Source organism: Coregonus lavaretus (genome assembly GCF_964263955.1).
Source record: "Coregonus lavaretus genome assembly, chromosome: 30".
Taxonomy (NCBI): Eukaryota; Metazoa; Chordata; class Actinopteri; order Salmoniformes; family Salmonidae; genus Coregonus; species Coregonus lavaretus.
The window spans coordinates 22,484,080-22,500,727 of record NC_140017.1 but is presented as its reverse complement, the minus strand read 5'-3'; the positions used below and the strand labels follow the sequence as shown (position 1 = coordinate 22,500,727).

Genomic DNA, 16,648 nt, shown 5'->3' with positions numbered 1-16,648 from the left:
CCTTCTCTCCTCTCTCTCTTCTCATTCGCTCTGAGTCCCTCTGCTCTGTTGTTAACATGAACAATCAGGGTTAAAAAGGTACAAACATAGATCAGGGAGTCAACCCATGTATCTCTCTCTCTCGTTCTTTTTATTCTCTCTCTCTCTCTCTCTCTCTCTCTCTCTCGCGCTCTCGCCCTGTCTCTCTCTCTCTCTCTCTCTCTCTCTCTCTCTCCATTCCTTTGTGCATCAGTAGATGCTCAGACAGTCAAAAATTGTTTTTCCTGTGGCTGGGATGAGCTGCTCGTGTTAATTACTTATTATTGATTAATTCATTAATTTGTACCAATGACTTCCTCCAAGCAGCCTGAGGGTACTCTCTCTGTGTGGGTTCTCTGGTTTCCATGTGAACTCTCCCTGGGGGGCGGGGCAGACATAGGGCTGTCTTTAAAAAAATATGTTTTATCTATATTATCGACCATTTAAAAGCACTGTGCCACTCTTAAAGGGAATTGCTAGTGCCACACTTTCATTTTTATGAGGCTTGCAGCAGTGGAAGCCTCGAGAAGGGCTCAGCAGGGGGGGTGAAATGCAAGTATTTTCCAAACTCATAAGAGCAGTATTTTCTTATTCTATTTTTTCTCATATTTCATAGATTACTCTTCTTTGTTCAGTATTCCCCCCATCTCTCACATCCCTGAGGACTGAAAACTCCCCCTCACTGAAATTTGAATTGCAGATCATTGCAGCTCTTGAGTGCCTACCACACCCACCTCAAACCCAACCCTCTGCTGACCAGAGCAGAAAATGAGAGAGAAAGAGCAAGGGAGAGAGAAGGAAATGGGTAAGAAAGAGAGAGAGACTATGAGAGAGAGGAAAGAGAAGAAATAGAGAGGGGGGGAGATGTCTAATCAGATCTTCAACCTCTGTCTCTGAGGAGCTACAAGGTCACCAGGTTCTTGTTTAAGTAAAGCACTGATTAGCTCTATCCAACCACGGATGTTGTCCATTTGCATTTAAGGTAATTTAACTGGTTCTGCTGTTTTGGGCTGTAATTCAATTCTCAGCTCCCTGCTTCTGCCAGTGATTGGATTGAGCGAGATAGAAACCAGCCTGAAGCTAATAACACTGATACCAGCCACAGCAATCTAGCCCTACTTGCACTGGTTAACCTGCATCCGTTTGTTGCTGTTATTGCGATGTGATGCATCTGCTGACCTGAACAAGTAGTGAACTTATTGTAGATTTGTAGTACCTTCTCTTTGCTTTGTTTAACGTCTGACCTGTCATTGTGTTTTTTCTTAGATTTCTCTTGGCCTTGCTTTTCCCTCTTGGTCAGACAGGTGGTCATTGCAAGATAATAATTTGGTTTGCAATTGACCGACCTGCTGAAATAAAGGTTGAATAAAAGGATGAAATAAAAGTAGTTTAGCTGACTCTTAACCCTACCTAGGAATCCTACCCTAACCTTCACTCTGCGTGTGTCTTCTAGGTCGCAGGGGAACAGAAGTACCACCCAGAATGCTTCACCTGTCTGAACTGCAGAGCCTTCATTGGAGACGGAGACACCTACGCACTGGTGGAGAGGTCTAAACTATACTGGTACATTATAGTGATCATAAAAACTTTATTTATAAAATGGTCTTCATACATTTCAGTCAGTGCTAATAGGGAGTAGGGTGTAGAGGTTTAGCAGACTCAAGGGAAGGTCATTATTTGTCTTCGAGACGAGAGGTTGTAATTTGTTCAGAATGTTATTACAGTAACACCAGTGCTGTGCAGCCTGGCCACTGTAGCCTGAAGCAGAAATAGAAATGTGGAAATAACAGTAGTGGTGGATAGAGAAGCAACGGACATGAGGTGAGGAAGGGGGTACTGTATGACACACACACACACACACACTGACACGAGGAGGATGAAGGGATGTTGAAATACAATGAAGTCATTGTCCTGTTAGCTCTTAATGGAAGTGTCAGTGTGTGTGTGATGGGAGGTTGACTAGATTATTATTCTGCCACTTGACATTCTGGCACAATGTTAGAATATTATTTCATTCTATCAGGTGATGCACACACAAATTTAAATGGACAATTGGGGTCACTTAAAAATGTCCTTGTTTTTGAAAGAAAAGCAATTTTTTTGTCCATTAAAATAACATCAAATTGATCAGAAATACAGTGTAGACATAGTTAATGTTGTAAATGGCTTCTTCTACCCCCAAGCCATAAGACTCCTGAACAGCTAATCATGGCTACCCGGACTATTTGCACTGCCCCCCCACCCCATCCTTTTTACGCTGCTGCTACTCTGTTAAGTATTTATGCATAGTCACTTTAACTCTACCCACATGTACATATTACCTCAACTACCTCAACTAGCCGGTGCCCCCGCACATTGACTCTGCAACGGTACCCCCCTGTATATATAGCCTCCCTACTGTCACTTTATTTTACTGTATATATAGCCTCCTTACTGTCACTTTATTTTACTTCTGCTCTTTTTTTCTCAACACTTTTTTGTTGTTGTTGTTGGTTAAGGGCTGTAAGTAAGCATTTCACTGCAATGTCTGCACCTGTTGTATTCGGCGCATGTGACCAATAAAATTTGATTTGATTTGATTTGATTTGATTTGAAATGGCTATTGTAGATGGAAACGGCTGATTTTTTATGGAATATCTACATAGGCATACAGAGGCCCATTATCAGCAACCATCAGTCCTGTGTTCCAATGGCACGTTGTGTTTGCTAATCCAAATTTATCATTTTAAAAGCCTAATTGATCATTAGAAAACCCTTTTGCAATTATGTTATGAAAACTGTTGTGCTGATTAAAGAAGCAATAAAACTGGCCTGGTAGTGTATGTCAAAATAAAAAGAGTAATATGCGTAAATTCCATTGTGTATAAGAACAAATTACATTTGCATTCCTATTTCTCTGTATTAATATTGCATTACGTATATTTGTACACTTGCCTGTTCTATCTATGCTGACCTCCCCCTGCATATCTGCCCCTTCTCCCTCCGCAGTGGCCACTGTTACTACCAGACCATCGTGACGCCGGTGTCCCTGCCAGACTCACCATGCTCCAGGATCCCCCACACGGTGACCCTGGTGTCCATCCCAGCCTCCACAGACGGGCGGAGAGGGATCTCAGTCGCCATCGACCAGCCTCTCAGCCCTCTCAGCCCCAACGGCTACGGCCCCGAACACACTGTCAGGGTGTCACAGTGAGTATAGAGGAAGGGTGAGGGGTAGGAGGGATGGAGGGAGAGAGAGGGGGGTAGGTAGGCGATGGGAGGGTGGAGATATGGAGGGATAGGGAGAGAGAGAGAGGGAGCGAGAGATGGAAAATATTATTCCTTATCTCAGTGGGACTTCCTGGTTTAATTAAATATTGAATAGAATTGTAATAAATACACCAAGGGAGGGATGGGGTGGGGGAGGGAGGGAGGGGGGATGGATGGAGAGGGAGAGGGGGATGGATGGGGAGGCTAACAGAAGGATGGGAGATGACTGAACGGGAGACATGGAAGTCAGAGAAAGGCACAGAATGGAAGTGAGGGAAAGTGAGGACTTTGTTATTTAAATCCAGTGTAGATTAAATACTATACCCATGTCCTTGTACAACAAAAGGGATGGAAAGGATCTAGCAGTATATACTCAGTCTGGTCTTTTATCTTTCCAGTGGACCAGGATACCATTCTGTACATGTTAGATTTTCTAAAGTCTCACACTGTCATACTTCCTAGACTTATGATGTAATCACTCGGCTAATGTAATGGGAGAAAGATGGATATCGAGGTTAATCTTTGTCCAGCTGCTTATTGCTGTTCTCTCATTCCTTCTCCAGGGTGGACTCTAAGTTGATCAGTCCAGTTATCAAGAACTCCATACATGTCGGAGACCGGATCCTGGAGATCAACGGAACACCCATCAGGAATGTTCCTCTCGATGAAGTAACCTAACTGACATCTCTTCTACCTGTGTTGCTGATAGACATCAATGACATTGATATTAGTGAGATGTTAATGAAATTCAAGGCTGGTTGTTACAAGATCCAAGTTTAAGTCCTTACTCATCTTTAATCTGCTGCATCAGAACATGGAGTTGGTAGACACTAGGAGGCAATCTCATTCACTCCAGCAAAACATTAACACTCTTAGCCATGCTACATGCTATGCTATTTGCTATGCTAGATTCTACATGTTATGCTACATGCTAATGCTAAACTGATCATTTTTTTCCTCCGCTCCACTAGATTGACCTGCTCATCCAGGAGACCAGTCGTCTGCTCCAGCTGACCATAGAGCACGACCCCCACGACCAGGGGGGTTCAGAGGGGGAGACGGTGGCCGGACCCCTGACCACTCCTCTGTCTGACGGTCCCAGCCCCATCCTCCCTATCACCCAACCCCCACACCCAGACATCAACAACCTGCGCTCACGCATGATCACGTAAGGACTAATCTCAGTGACATTTACAGACGCACAAATACAGGCTGTTGTAGTCATGGTGTTTTGGTTTATTTCAAATACAGTATGAATAGGATAGAAAATGAAAGAAATACGCGACAAAATACAGATTTATATGAAATCTTCAGCTAAATGAAATGTATACATAAATAAACGCATTCAATGTGTACTAAACACATTTTAGACATATATAATTGGCCTACATTAATTACATTTTATTGGTGCAAATGTGTGGGCTGACATACATTACATCAGGACTGCCGAACCCTGTTCCTGGAGAGCTACCGTCCTGTAGGTTTTTGCTCCAACCCTAATCTAGCACACCTGATTCTAATAATTAGCAGGTTGATAAGATGAATCAGGTTAGTAACACCTGGGGTTGGAGGGAAAACCTACAGGAGGGTAGCCCTCCAGGAACAGGGTTGGGCAACCCTGCATTACATTATTTCAGTTCTTCAGTGAAATGGATGAGCAATTACATGTCTAACTGCAGTCACGCTGTCGCTCCAATTTCCTAATTAGTCTATAACGGTAATAGCTGCTAGACTGATGCCTTATGACAGGGTTGGCAGCATCATTTAACACTGTGAAGGGCAATATGGATGCGCATCAGTGATACTGTAAGACTGATGATTTATTTTTCTCACCTGTTCCATCTTTCTCCATCTCCACCTCTCACTCCCTCTTTTATCTCTCTCCCTCTCTCTTTCTCCGTCTCTCTCTTTTTACTCTCTCCCCTCTCTCCCCTCTCTCTCCAGGCGGAGCTACAGTATTGATAAGTCTCCGTGCTCAAGTAATTCAGCGTCCCCTCTCTCTCAGAGGAAGGACATTAACCGCTCCGAGTCGCTGCGCGTCGTCTCCAACAGTCGCATGCACCGGATCTTCCGGCCCTCAGACCTCATCCATGGAGAGGTGCTGGGAAAAGGCTGCTTTGGACAGGCCATCAAGGTAAACACACCAACCTCCACACATTCTGGCTTTCATTTGTTGACTGAAGACTTGGGTATGAAGTGGCCATTGTCTGATCAACTGTCCTCTCTGTTAAACATGACCATGGAAAAGCAACTAATTTTGGGGGACAATTCCAACACCTTAAAAATCCCACTTCACACTACTGAATGTGTGTCAAATGTTACTGTGTAGGAGCAATATATTCTGTGTTCAAAAGTTCCAGAAGATGGCAGCATTGAAATGCTTTACAGAATGGCCTCGGATGAAACCAGAAAGTACAGTAGCCTATATGTGTGCATCTGCTGCTTGGAAGATGCACTCAAGCATGGAGCAAATATCCGCTTTGAAAGGGGGATGACATATATCCAGGGTGTTTATTCCTTAACAGTTTAGAGATTCCCAAAGTTTACCTGTTGGGATGAAATTAGCTTTGAACGGAAAGTGCCTGCCCCCATGCCCTGTGGCGCATGCTGATGACATCACGGTGTGTGTGTTTCTGCAGGTGACCCACAGAGAGACAGGGGAGGTGATGGTGATGAAGGAGCTGATTCGTTTTGATGACGAGACACAGAGGACATTCCTAAAAGAGGTGGGTGACATCACTCTATTTGACCCTTGACTTATTTTGCCTTTGTTGATGTGTCACCATCAGGATTCAAATGGGTCAATTCAGGAGATACATTGAGGTTCTAAATTCAATTTGCTCATGAATGATTTCAGAAGATTTTAGATAGGCCTTATATTAAAGGTTTATGAAGGCACACCATCCATCTCTTTCCCTTACTCCAGTGATTTGAATCACCACAGGTAATGACAAACTCTGTGCTCCCACTTCTAAGAACAGTACAATCCTGTGCTACGTATCTACAGAACATGTATCGTCAAGAACAATGCTTTGGTGACAGGGATCACAGACCATGTTTCCAACCCTGGCCACTATTGTTAACACTGCTGGTCTAGGTTTACCACAGAGTGTAGTTTATCAAGCTATGAATGTCATGTTTAGATGACAGTCATACACACCCCTACACCTCGTAAAAAGTACCCCACCCTAATTAAGCTGTGAGGGGTGGACAGATAGTCATTAGAGGTATACACAGGTATACACCCTTTGCCGCATCCCTCCCAGATACACAGACACTCACATCGACAATCAAATGCACGCTCGCACACACCCACACAAATACACTATTCTACCCTGCATTCTACTCTCCTCTTCAGGAAACAGTGTGTGAACACTGAGGTGTGCAAGTTAACACCCATAGTCCCTTTAATAACTCTGTAAGCAGTTAAAACAACAGGCCACGACCGCCCACCAATAAACCAACAAACAGCTAGAAGAATGCAGACTGAGGTTTGTCTTATAACTGTTTTTATTAGTGCCCTGCCTGCATAACACTCCAATTACAAAGGAAGGGCTCAGCTCTCTCGCAAACAAATCATACACAACAAAAACACCGCCTTGGGAATGGTTTCCTGAGTTCCTAAATTCAAGACGTTTTGAACTTGTTTGATGGATTGGAGTCTGGCCATGGTAGAGACATGGTAGTCCTTTTTAAAACCGTTGGCCTTTTGGGCCTTGGTGGCCATTTTATATCAAAGCCTTCAAAGAGTTTCCTCCCTTCCCCTGACTGCAGAGTAGCTTATGTAATGTTTACCTCCTTTAGGACCTAATCAGTTTTTCTCTCTTTGGGAAGCTGTAATAACCACGTATTACTCCTCTTTCTTGTTTTCAATTATGTCAAGTTAATGACAGGAGAGGAGACATCTTATATGTGTTAGACCAGGAGGAAATGGTTATAGACTAAAATCAAAGTCTGGAAGGAGGAATGTCCATCTCACAGAGACCCTCAGGGCGGGAGACAAGGAGGTCTTTCACTAATTATGTAGCTACCTACCCAGTTCATCAAACTAACTACTACCTTTACTAAACCCACACAACACAACCACTCCCCCCAGCTCCTAGATGATTGGTCTTTATGAGGAGTCAGGCCTAGGACAGCTCCTGGCCTGTAGCTCTAAATAGGGGTTCAATAACTATCAGGTCCCACATTTAAACCAAAAGTATCTTCCAAGCCTTAAAATGTGTACCCTCCTCCCTCTCCAGGTGAAGGTGATGCGTTGTCTGGAGCACCCCAACGTGCTGAAGTTCATAGGTGTCCTCTACAAAGACAAGAGACTCAACTTCATCGCAGAGTACATCAAAGGAGGCACCCTGAGGGAGATCATCAAGAAAATGGTAACGGTGGTGTGTGTGTGTGTGTGTCTGTCTGTGTGGGATTTTAATACTTTGTTGCGTGCACTTCTGTATGGGTGTGCCACTGCACCAGCTTGTGTGTGTGCGGTTGGTTGGCTGTGTGTCCCCATGAGTGCATAGTTGCGTGTTGTACATTGTGTCTCAGAGTTATCAGAGGATACAGGATTAGGATTAGGGAGCCTCTCTTTAATTTTAATCACTGGTGTTTATGTTCTGTGAAAGATCCTTGGTTTGTCTTACTAACAGGACACCAACTACCCGTGGAATCAGAGAGTGAGCTTTGCTAAGGACATCGCTGCAGGGATGGTGAGTGAATGATCCCTGCCTAATAGAATGTAATAGAATGTTTAGAATGTCTCTAGAATGAAACCAAAAACAGATCAGAAGCCAGTGTACACTGTGGGTCTTTTCAGGACCAGGGCACCAGGGTTCACTGCTGCAATCAGAGAAACTGTGGCACACTTGTGGTGAATAGAATCCAGGCTCTGTCGCCGCCGGCCGCGACCGGGAGACTCATGGGCGGCGCACAATTGGCCCAGCGTCGTCCAGGGTAGGGGAGGGAATGGCCAGCAGGGATGTAGCCCAGTTGATAGAGCATGGCGTTTGCAACGCCAGGGTTGTGGGTTCGATTCCCACGGGGGGCCAGTATAAAAAAAATATGTATTCACTAACTGTAAGTCGCTCTGGATAAGAGCGTCTGCTAAATGACTAAAATGTAAATGTAAATGTAGAATAGCAGACACAGTGCAGTCAAACTAACCATGCTCACACTGCCCTCCAGTGGAGATCTAGAGGAAGTGTAACAGCAGTGTTGGTCACATGTGTAGCATATTTTCCCTATATGAAAATTACAGCTTGAATTCCTTCTGGATTAGGGCATCATGGGTAGTCATAGTGTGTTGCCTTTGATTTGGGTTTACAGTGAGGAATGTAGCACATGACTGTAGATTAGTGAATGTACAAAGGCTATACTCTGCCAAGGGTTTGAGAGAAGAAGCAACAACAATGCACATTTGTTCCACTAGGCACTGGTTTGAGATTTAGGCTTAATACCTAACTCTTGTTTTCTTTCTTTCTTTCACTCTCTCTCTCTCTCTCTCTCTCTCTCTCCATCCCTCTCTCTTTCTCTCTGTCTTCCAGTCATATCTGCATTCCATGAACATAATCCACCGGGACCTGAACTCATACAACTGTCTTGTCAGAGAGGTGAGTACAGAGATGTGAGGTGTGTTCTCTCTAAAGGGTGTGTGTTTTCTTTGAGGATTAAGAGTTTGCACCTGTATGTCTAGATCACATACAGGTTTGTCTCTCATTGAGAGAGATTTGACAATGGAGATTTATTGACATTAGACACAGAGAGTCCTTTGTTAGGGTAAAGTACTGTACAGTAGTGTTTGTACCTCTCAAAGTCAACAGTCATAGTATTCACTCTCTTTATTCCTCTATGTTGTGTGCTCTCTATCTGGCATGTTTCTTTATGTCTATGGTAAGATGTATAGTCTTGTAGGTAGGTTTGCAGTGTGTTTGGGATTCTAAATATTGTGATGCGGTAGATGTGACTGTCTGTGTGTCCTCTGTCTCCCTGTAGAATAACAGTGTGGTGGTGGCAGACTTTGAGCTGGTGTTGTTAGTATTGTGTTGTACTAGATGTAACTCTGTCTGCTCTGTTTGTCCCCTTTGTCTCCCTGTAGAATAACAGTGTGGTGGTGGCAGACTTTGGGCTGGCTCGGCTGATGGTGGAAGACAAGATCCAGGACAAGAGTCTCCTGCAGAAGAAGCCTGACCGCAGGAAGAGATACACTGTAGTGGGCAACCCCTACTGGATGGCCCCGGAGATGATCCACGGTATGTGGGTGTGTAGACGTGTGTGCGTGCGTGCATGCATGTGTGCGGTGTGTGTGTGTGTTCAGGGTCGACCTGTTTTAACCACCATTTCTTGAATTGCACTTAAATCGAATGACTCAACCATATGGGTTTTAAACAGAAAAATGTGAATTCTTCAGTTGTTTCAACACCACATACTGTAATACATTATGTCAGTACTCTGAAACCAATAGCCTCATGATTTACTTGGAATGTCTTCTCTCACAGGGAAAAGCTACGATGAGAAGGTGGACATCTTTTCTTTCGGGATCATGCTTTGTGAGGTGAGTGCACCTGACAGCAGAATATGGAAACAATCCCTGCTGCTGAGAAAGTAAAATAGTCAAAAGTATTCATGTTCCTCATTAAATCCTTTTGAGTGATCTTAAAGTAGATAGAGAGAGAGAGAGAGAGAGAGAGAAGGAGAGCGAGAGACCAACCAAGCAGCATGGTAACCATTAGGGTTGATCCCAGCAGCAATGGGCTGAACTGCTCTGTTAAAACATTAAAATAACGCTGCAGTGAGAGATGCAGTGAGTCTATCTCCACATGGACGTCATTAGCCAGGGACTCTACAGAGGCGGGATTACAGAGGGGAAGTTCTCTTTATGTGGTGGGTGACTGACAGGGACAGGGGCTGCCTGTGGTCTAGCTAGCTGATCTGGTTTTGTTTGGTGGTCCCTTGGGTCCCATTGGGCATACCCTCTATGCTTGTTATACTCTGTTATTGGGGACTGCCTTTCCCCTGGGCCTGGAGTCTCAGAACAATAAGTCAGATGTACATATGTAGGATCTTAATTTGACCTACACTACCGTTCAAAAGTTTGGGGTCACTTAGAAATGTCCTTGTTTTTTGAAAGAAAAGCATTTTTTTTGTCCATTAAAATAACATCAAATTGATCAGAAATACAGTGTAGACATTGTTAATGTTGTAAATGGCTATTGTAGCTGGAAGCGGCATATTTTTTATGGAATATCTACATAGGCGTACAGAGGCCCATTATCAGCAACCATCAGTCCTGTGTTCCAATGGCACGTTGTATTTGCTAATCCAAGTTTATCATTTTAAAAGGCTAATTGATCATTAGAAAACTCGTCAGTCTATTCTTGTTCTGAGAAATGAAGGATATTCCATGCGAGAAATTGCCAAGAAACTGAAGATCTCGTACAACGCTGTGTACTACTCCCTTCACAGAACAGCGCAAAAAGTGTCTAATTTGACCTTCTAGGCAGAGTTGCAAAGAAAAAGCCATATCTCAGACTGCCCATCTTAATCTTTTATTTTTATTGGCCAGTCTGAGATATGGCTTTTTCTTTGCAACTCTGTCTAGAAAGTCAGCATCCCGGAGTCGCCTCTTCACTGTTGACGTTGAGACTGGTGTTTTGCGGGTACTATTTAATGAAGCTGCCAGTTGAGGACCTGTGAGGCATCTGTTTCTCAAACTAGACATGTATTTGTCCTCTTGCTCAGTGGTGCACCGGGGCCTCCCACTCATCTTTCTATTCTGGTTAGAGCCAGTTTGCGCTGTTCTGTGAAGGGAGTAGTACACAGCATTGTACAAGATATTCAGTTTCTTGGCAATTTCTTGCATGGAATAGCCTTCATTTCTCAGAACAAGAATAGACTGACGAGTTTAAGAAGAAAGTTCTTTGTTTCTGGCCATTATGAGCCTGTAATCGAACCCACAATTGCTGATGCTCCAGATACTCAACTAGTCTCAAGAAGGCCAGTTTTATTGGTTATTTAATCAGCACAACAGTTTTCAGCTGTGCTAACATAATTGCAAAATGGTTTTCTAATGATCAATTAGGCTTTTAAAATGATAACCTTGGATTAGCAAACACAACGTGCCATTGGAACACAGGACTGATGGTTGCTGATAATGGGCCTCTGTACGCCTATGTAGATATTCCATTAAAAATCAGCCGTTTCCAGCTACAATAGCCATTTACAACACTAACAATGTCTACACTGTATTTCTGATCAATTTGATGTTATTTTAATGGACAATAAAATGGCTTTTCTTTCGAAAACAAGGAAATGTCTAAGTGACCCCAAACTTTTGAACGGTAGTGTATATTGTCACAGCAAAATAATCCTAAAGCAACAGGATTTGAACGTTTAGTCCATAATGTTGCTTGATTGGTGGTTAGGCCATTAGCTGGCCAAAAGCAGGCTACATGGAATGTGCAATACTGTTAATATAACTGTCTGTTAGTGTGGGTTTTCAGTTAATATATGTAAATCACAAAACTCAATTGTATTTCCTACGGTGCATGAAACGAAAGAGTAATCAAATTAAGATCCTACATCTGTAGGTTTAAATGAGAATCTGGCAAGCAGTCGTGATATCTGATATCAGTTTATGACTAATGATCCAGCTTCATAACTGGTGTTATAACATGTCTGAGGTTGTTGCTCTAGCTTATACAACAGCGCCTTTCACCCTTTCCTTACTGTAAACCTCTCTCTCTCTCTCCCTCTCTCTCTCTCTCTCTCTCTCTCTCTCTCTCGCTCTCTCTCGCTCTCTCTCGCTCTCTCGCTCTCTCTCTCTTGCTCTCTTGCTCTCTCGCTCTCTCGCTCTCTCTCTCTCTCTCTCTCTCTCTCTCTCTCTCTCTCTCTCTCTCCAGATCATCGGTAGGGTGAATGCAGACCCAGACTACTTGCCCAGGGCCCATGACTTTGGCCTGAATGTGACAGGCTTCTTAGAGCACTTCTGTCCTCCAGACTGCCCCCCAGCCTTCTTCCCTATGGCTGCCCTCTGCTGTGACCTGGATGCTGAGAAACGGTGAGTCTGACACTGACCTGAGTCATGTATCACCATGCTGTGTGCGATTCTTTGGGTGTAGATTAAACTTTACCTTCTGTACACGGATTATGTATACAGGAACACTTTTCCAGGTATTTGCCTATAAAGTTACTTATGAGTGTAAACTGTATTCTAACTTTGATTGTTTGATAATACTATACATGTTGAGTGTTGGTTTATTATAAGTCTCCTGTCCTATAACTGCCATGGTAACTGACTTATGTGATCTAGGTTGACATCACTAGCCTAAGACTGATTGGCTCTTCTGTCTGTAGCCCCGCCTTCACCAAGCTGGAGGAGTGGCTGGAGAACCTGAAGATGCACCTGGAGATCCGTCTGCCGGTGGTGTCCGAGCTCGACACGCTACACAAAGCATTCTGGGGAAACCACACCGCCCCCACCATGGCTTGCACTGCCATGCGGTCCGAGAATGGCCTGCCCCCGCACCCCGAGACTCCGGAATAGAAGGGATCCGTAACAGAGAGGAATGCTGCTGGTCTCAGCCCATGAGAGTAGGCAGAGAGAGGGGGTTATGGTGGTCATTGAGGAGGGTAGTAGAGCCTACTGTACCTCTGGTAATGGAGTAGTTGCATTGCATTGTCCAGGCAGGGGTGGGGCAGGAGCTCTGTACGTACCTCCTCATGCCACAGCAGTCACAGTGGTCATATAGGCTGATAGTGGGCTGTCGATGGGCTGTATACTCAGGGGGAAATGAGGATGGGAAAAGCCAGCCTTGCCTAAAGGCACTCATTCAACTCCAACCAAGGGAGACTCACTCAGACTAACATTACCACTACCATAGCTTCAGTCTGATGATTGCTGTACCTTAGCTGAATGTCAGGCTGGTAACTGCTAGCTAGCAGTATCAGTCAATCCCAGCTGTGAAATCATCCATGTTATCACTCATGTAATCTTTATCTTATTGAGATGGTGTTCAAGCATATTTAGACGTCTCCAAAACAGAAAATAAGAAAATATGCTTCAGCCTCATTGGTAGGGGTCCTTCCTCCAGAGTATTTGTGCAACGTGTTTGAAAAGTGTTCCTATGTCTGACTTTGGTTTTATTTTATGATATCAAAACCGCTTTTTGAAATACTAAAGAAAGGGTCCTTTTATGTGGATAAAACAAAACACATAAGTTGAGACGCACACACACAGTCCGGATGTAGAATATAATCGAGCAAAAGCTTTTGAGCATAAACAAAAAGCTTTTTAAACACTGCATGACTGTAAATAGCCCAGTCTGTGTACAGTAAGCCTTGTCTGTTGTCTCCTCCTCTCCCCCTCTACTGGTGACATGTGAGTCCCAAATGGCATGCTGTTCCCTTTATAGTGCACTACTTAAGACCAGGTCTCAAAGGGTATTACCAAAGTAGTGCACTATAGGGTGCCATTTGTGACACATTCTTAAAGTGATGTCCCTGGTAGTGTCAAACATATGGTCCATGACTAACTGTGTTCCTTCTCTCACTGTGCATCACTGACTTATTTCATACCTTTGGTACATTTTTCTATTTCATTTGAGTTTATTACTCTCTTTTTCCTTATCTCAGTCACGTCGAGATGAAATCTCATGTATTCAAACTCATCCCACCCAATGTATATAGCCGGTGATATTATCATATTGTAAATGTTTTAAATATTGTAAATGTACAGACATATTTTGTATACTTATAACGTATGCTACATTGCCATATTTTTATTGGGCTACCTGTTGAAATTAAGGAGAAGAAGAAAAAAATGGAAAGTTAGGCAGTAGTAGCTGATATGGAGCAGATACCTTTCAACAGGGATGATGACTTCCTGTCTCGGGTTGCCATGGTGACAGACAGTGATAGGGGGCTTTTAGGAAGTTAATACGAAGTAAGACAGCATCTTACGGTCCTAGCTCACCCCTACCTACCCTCACTGTAAGTGTAAGCACTCTCACATGATGTGTCCCATTTACTCCTGTCGTCTCCTCTCTGCATATCAAGTTATTTTGTTTACAGCAGCCTTTGATCTGGTTGTGACTCCAGAGAGTGCCCTGACTATGACCTCGGATATAACTACTCTGTGGGCATGGCCTCAATTGAATATAATCATAACAATAGAATCAACACAGAGTCACCTAAAAATAAGGTTATGTAGTTTGGTATTATACGCCAAGCCACATTTACCCTTTATTCCTCTCAAAAGAAATTGAGGATGATTTGTTAGTTGTTACTATAGAGCTCTTTAGTCATCCATAGCAGGATAGATGTATCGTGGAAGTGTTGGAGACAGACAGACCGTCATGTCAAAGTGTCTGTCTGACCACAATCCTCTCAGTCCTGGAGACAAACCTAGTCAACCCTAGTTTCCTCTACATGGAGCTCCCTATGGGAGGCCCTCTGTTTACACACAAACTGCTGGCTGTAAATAATATCTATATTATATGTCTGTCTGTCGTTGTGCATCGCATACTACAATCTCTTGAAAATAATCTCTTTCACTGTATGTCAATCTTTCTCTCGAACACATTGTCACTCTCATTCTCTTACGCGTGTTCTTTTTCCATCAAAATTGTTTTATTCCCCCCTCTTTGCACTAGAAGATGAGCTGCATGGTATACTTGCTATTGCGATCACTTCTGCTGTAAAACCAAGCTATTCTTTTCATTTTAAAACAAAAATTGTGATTGAAAGGAAAAGGGAAAGAAAGAAAGAGTCAGGAAAGAGTGTACAGACAAAGGAGACAGGAAAAAAGACGAAATAAATAAAAAACACAGCATCTCTTTTTATATATAATGACTGAAATCTTTTTGTATAGATTTGATTACTTTGATTTGCACTTTCAATTTTGGATTACTTGTGATGAAGAACTAAAATGATGTCGGTTGATAATATGAATGCAAGTCACTGATGGAGCCTTTCAATTCAATTGTAAATTCTTCCTTCTTCGTAGCAAACCAGAGTTAGGTGGCCATTATGATGCCTGCAGGTATTGATTATTGATTATTAGATAACTCTAATGTCATAGCATGTCTGTGTCTAACTTGGTTCACATTTCAGACATATGCTCAATTTTAAAAACATGGTACATGCAACTTTGAGGGGTTCAAAAGAAATGCCTCGCAGGCCTACCTTCTAAATGTCCAAACTATTCAGCCTTGTTGTTGTTATTAAAAATTATTCTAGTTTGCTACAGAGAGGATGAGATAACAATGGTCTGTCTGCTGCCTATAGACCGATCCTTTGTGAATTAAGTTATGTGTCTTCTTGACTGCGCCTTACTGTAATGTCCAGAGAGGGTTAAACCACTGTTAGTCTGTCATCAAAAGAGAGCACTTGTGCAGTGCCCTTTTCACTCTATTGTGCTGAACCATATAGTGCTGGCTAGATATGTTCCTTTCCAGAATGATTCCAGAAACTAGGGTGGATGCGAAACAAGGCCAGTGAAGTACAAATCCGTTTGGCTTGTCATGGCTCGGTTCGGCTCAGTAATGTGAAAAGGCTATACTTACTGGCCTATTCAATCTCCACAATCGCAGTAGTACAATAAGCCTCCAATGAGCATGCAGTCCTCTACCTACCTGTCAATGTATGAAATCAGTACCGAAAATATCTCTCTCTTATGCACATATTTTTCTGTGTTTATCAATGGGCATAATGGGAATTCAATTGAAGTATGTATGGGACTTTGCCATGTTTGTACGTATGTATCACCATGTCTGTCAAAGCCACATTATTGTCAAACATTGTCACGGATGTATGGATGAGAATGTTTCCGCAGCACTTCTTTGTAAAGGATCCTTCCGCTGAACAATATGCTGTGCCTTTGTTTTAAAGCTAGCCTTGCCAACGACTCGACTCGAAACGCGTTTGTTTGAACAGTTTTTTCAAATAAAATTCAAGTGCAAGCCTGATGATAATGAATGGATTTAAAATCATTGCAGATATTTTGTTTTATTATGATGAGGTTTTCCGCTTGTTCTGTATCATATTTATATTTTCCATATTTCTCCATCGTTAATTTTGATATCTTAGGGATTATGGTTAATTTTATTTACGTCTTATTTTTTGATGTACACAAGCTGTGAACTATTCTGCACTTTAATCCTGAACGTGAACATTGAGAACCCTAGGAGACCACTGTATTTCATCACAGCTGGAATAAACGTGTTATTTTAATGAAATCAGAGAGCTGTGTGTAATTGATCAGTGCGTGATTTATTGTATGGTTATTTATATCCTTTACATTTGATATGACTACTATACAAAAGAGGACTACTGGAGGAGGAGGAGGTTGTGTCTGCAGTGGAGGACAGGCAGATCTGGAGGACCCACCTTTCAT

At 42.9% G+C, this 16,648-nt stretch overlaps 1 protein-coding gene across 1 annotated transcript in view; it reads left to right on the top strand.

The window, feature by feature from the left end:
* Window positions 1-16,230, top strand: part of LOC311106108 (LIM domain kinase 1-like) — a 53,555-nt gene extending 37,325 nt beyond the window's left edge. Inside the window, exons 3-15 of the mRNA XM_084148423.1 lie at window positions 1,472-1,581; window positions 3,007-3,207; window positions 3,831-3,936; window positions 4,239-4,435; window positions 5,212-5,401; window positions 5,907-5,993; window positions 7,512-7,643; window positions 7,908-7,967; window positions 8,802-8,867; window positions 9,353-9,506; window positions 9,753-9,808; window positions 12,156-12,313; window positions 12,610-16,230. Of these exons, the coding sequence (XP_084004549.1) occupies window positions 1,472-1,581; window positions 3,007-3,207; window positions 3,831-3,936; window positions 4,239-4,435; window positions 5,212-5,401; window positions 5,907-5,993; window positions 7,512-7,643; window positions 7,908-7,967; window positions 8,802-8,867; window positions 9,353-9,506; window positions 9,753-9,808; window positions 12,156-12,313; window positions 12,610-12,799 (1,707 nt within the window). The 3' untranslated portion in view covers window positions 12,800-16,230. The remainder of the gene's footprint in view (window positions 1-1,471; window positions 1,582-3,006; window positions 3,208-3,830; window positions 3,937-4,238; window positions 4,436-5,211; window positions 5,402-5,906; window positions 5,994-7,511; window positions 7,644-7,907; window positions 7,968-8,801; window positions 8,868-9,352; window positions 9,507-9,752; window positions 9,809-12,155; window positions 12,314-12,609) is intronic.
* Window positions 16,231-16,648: the final 418 nt, after the last annotated feature.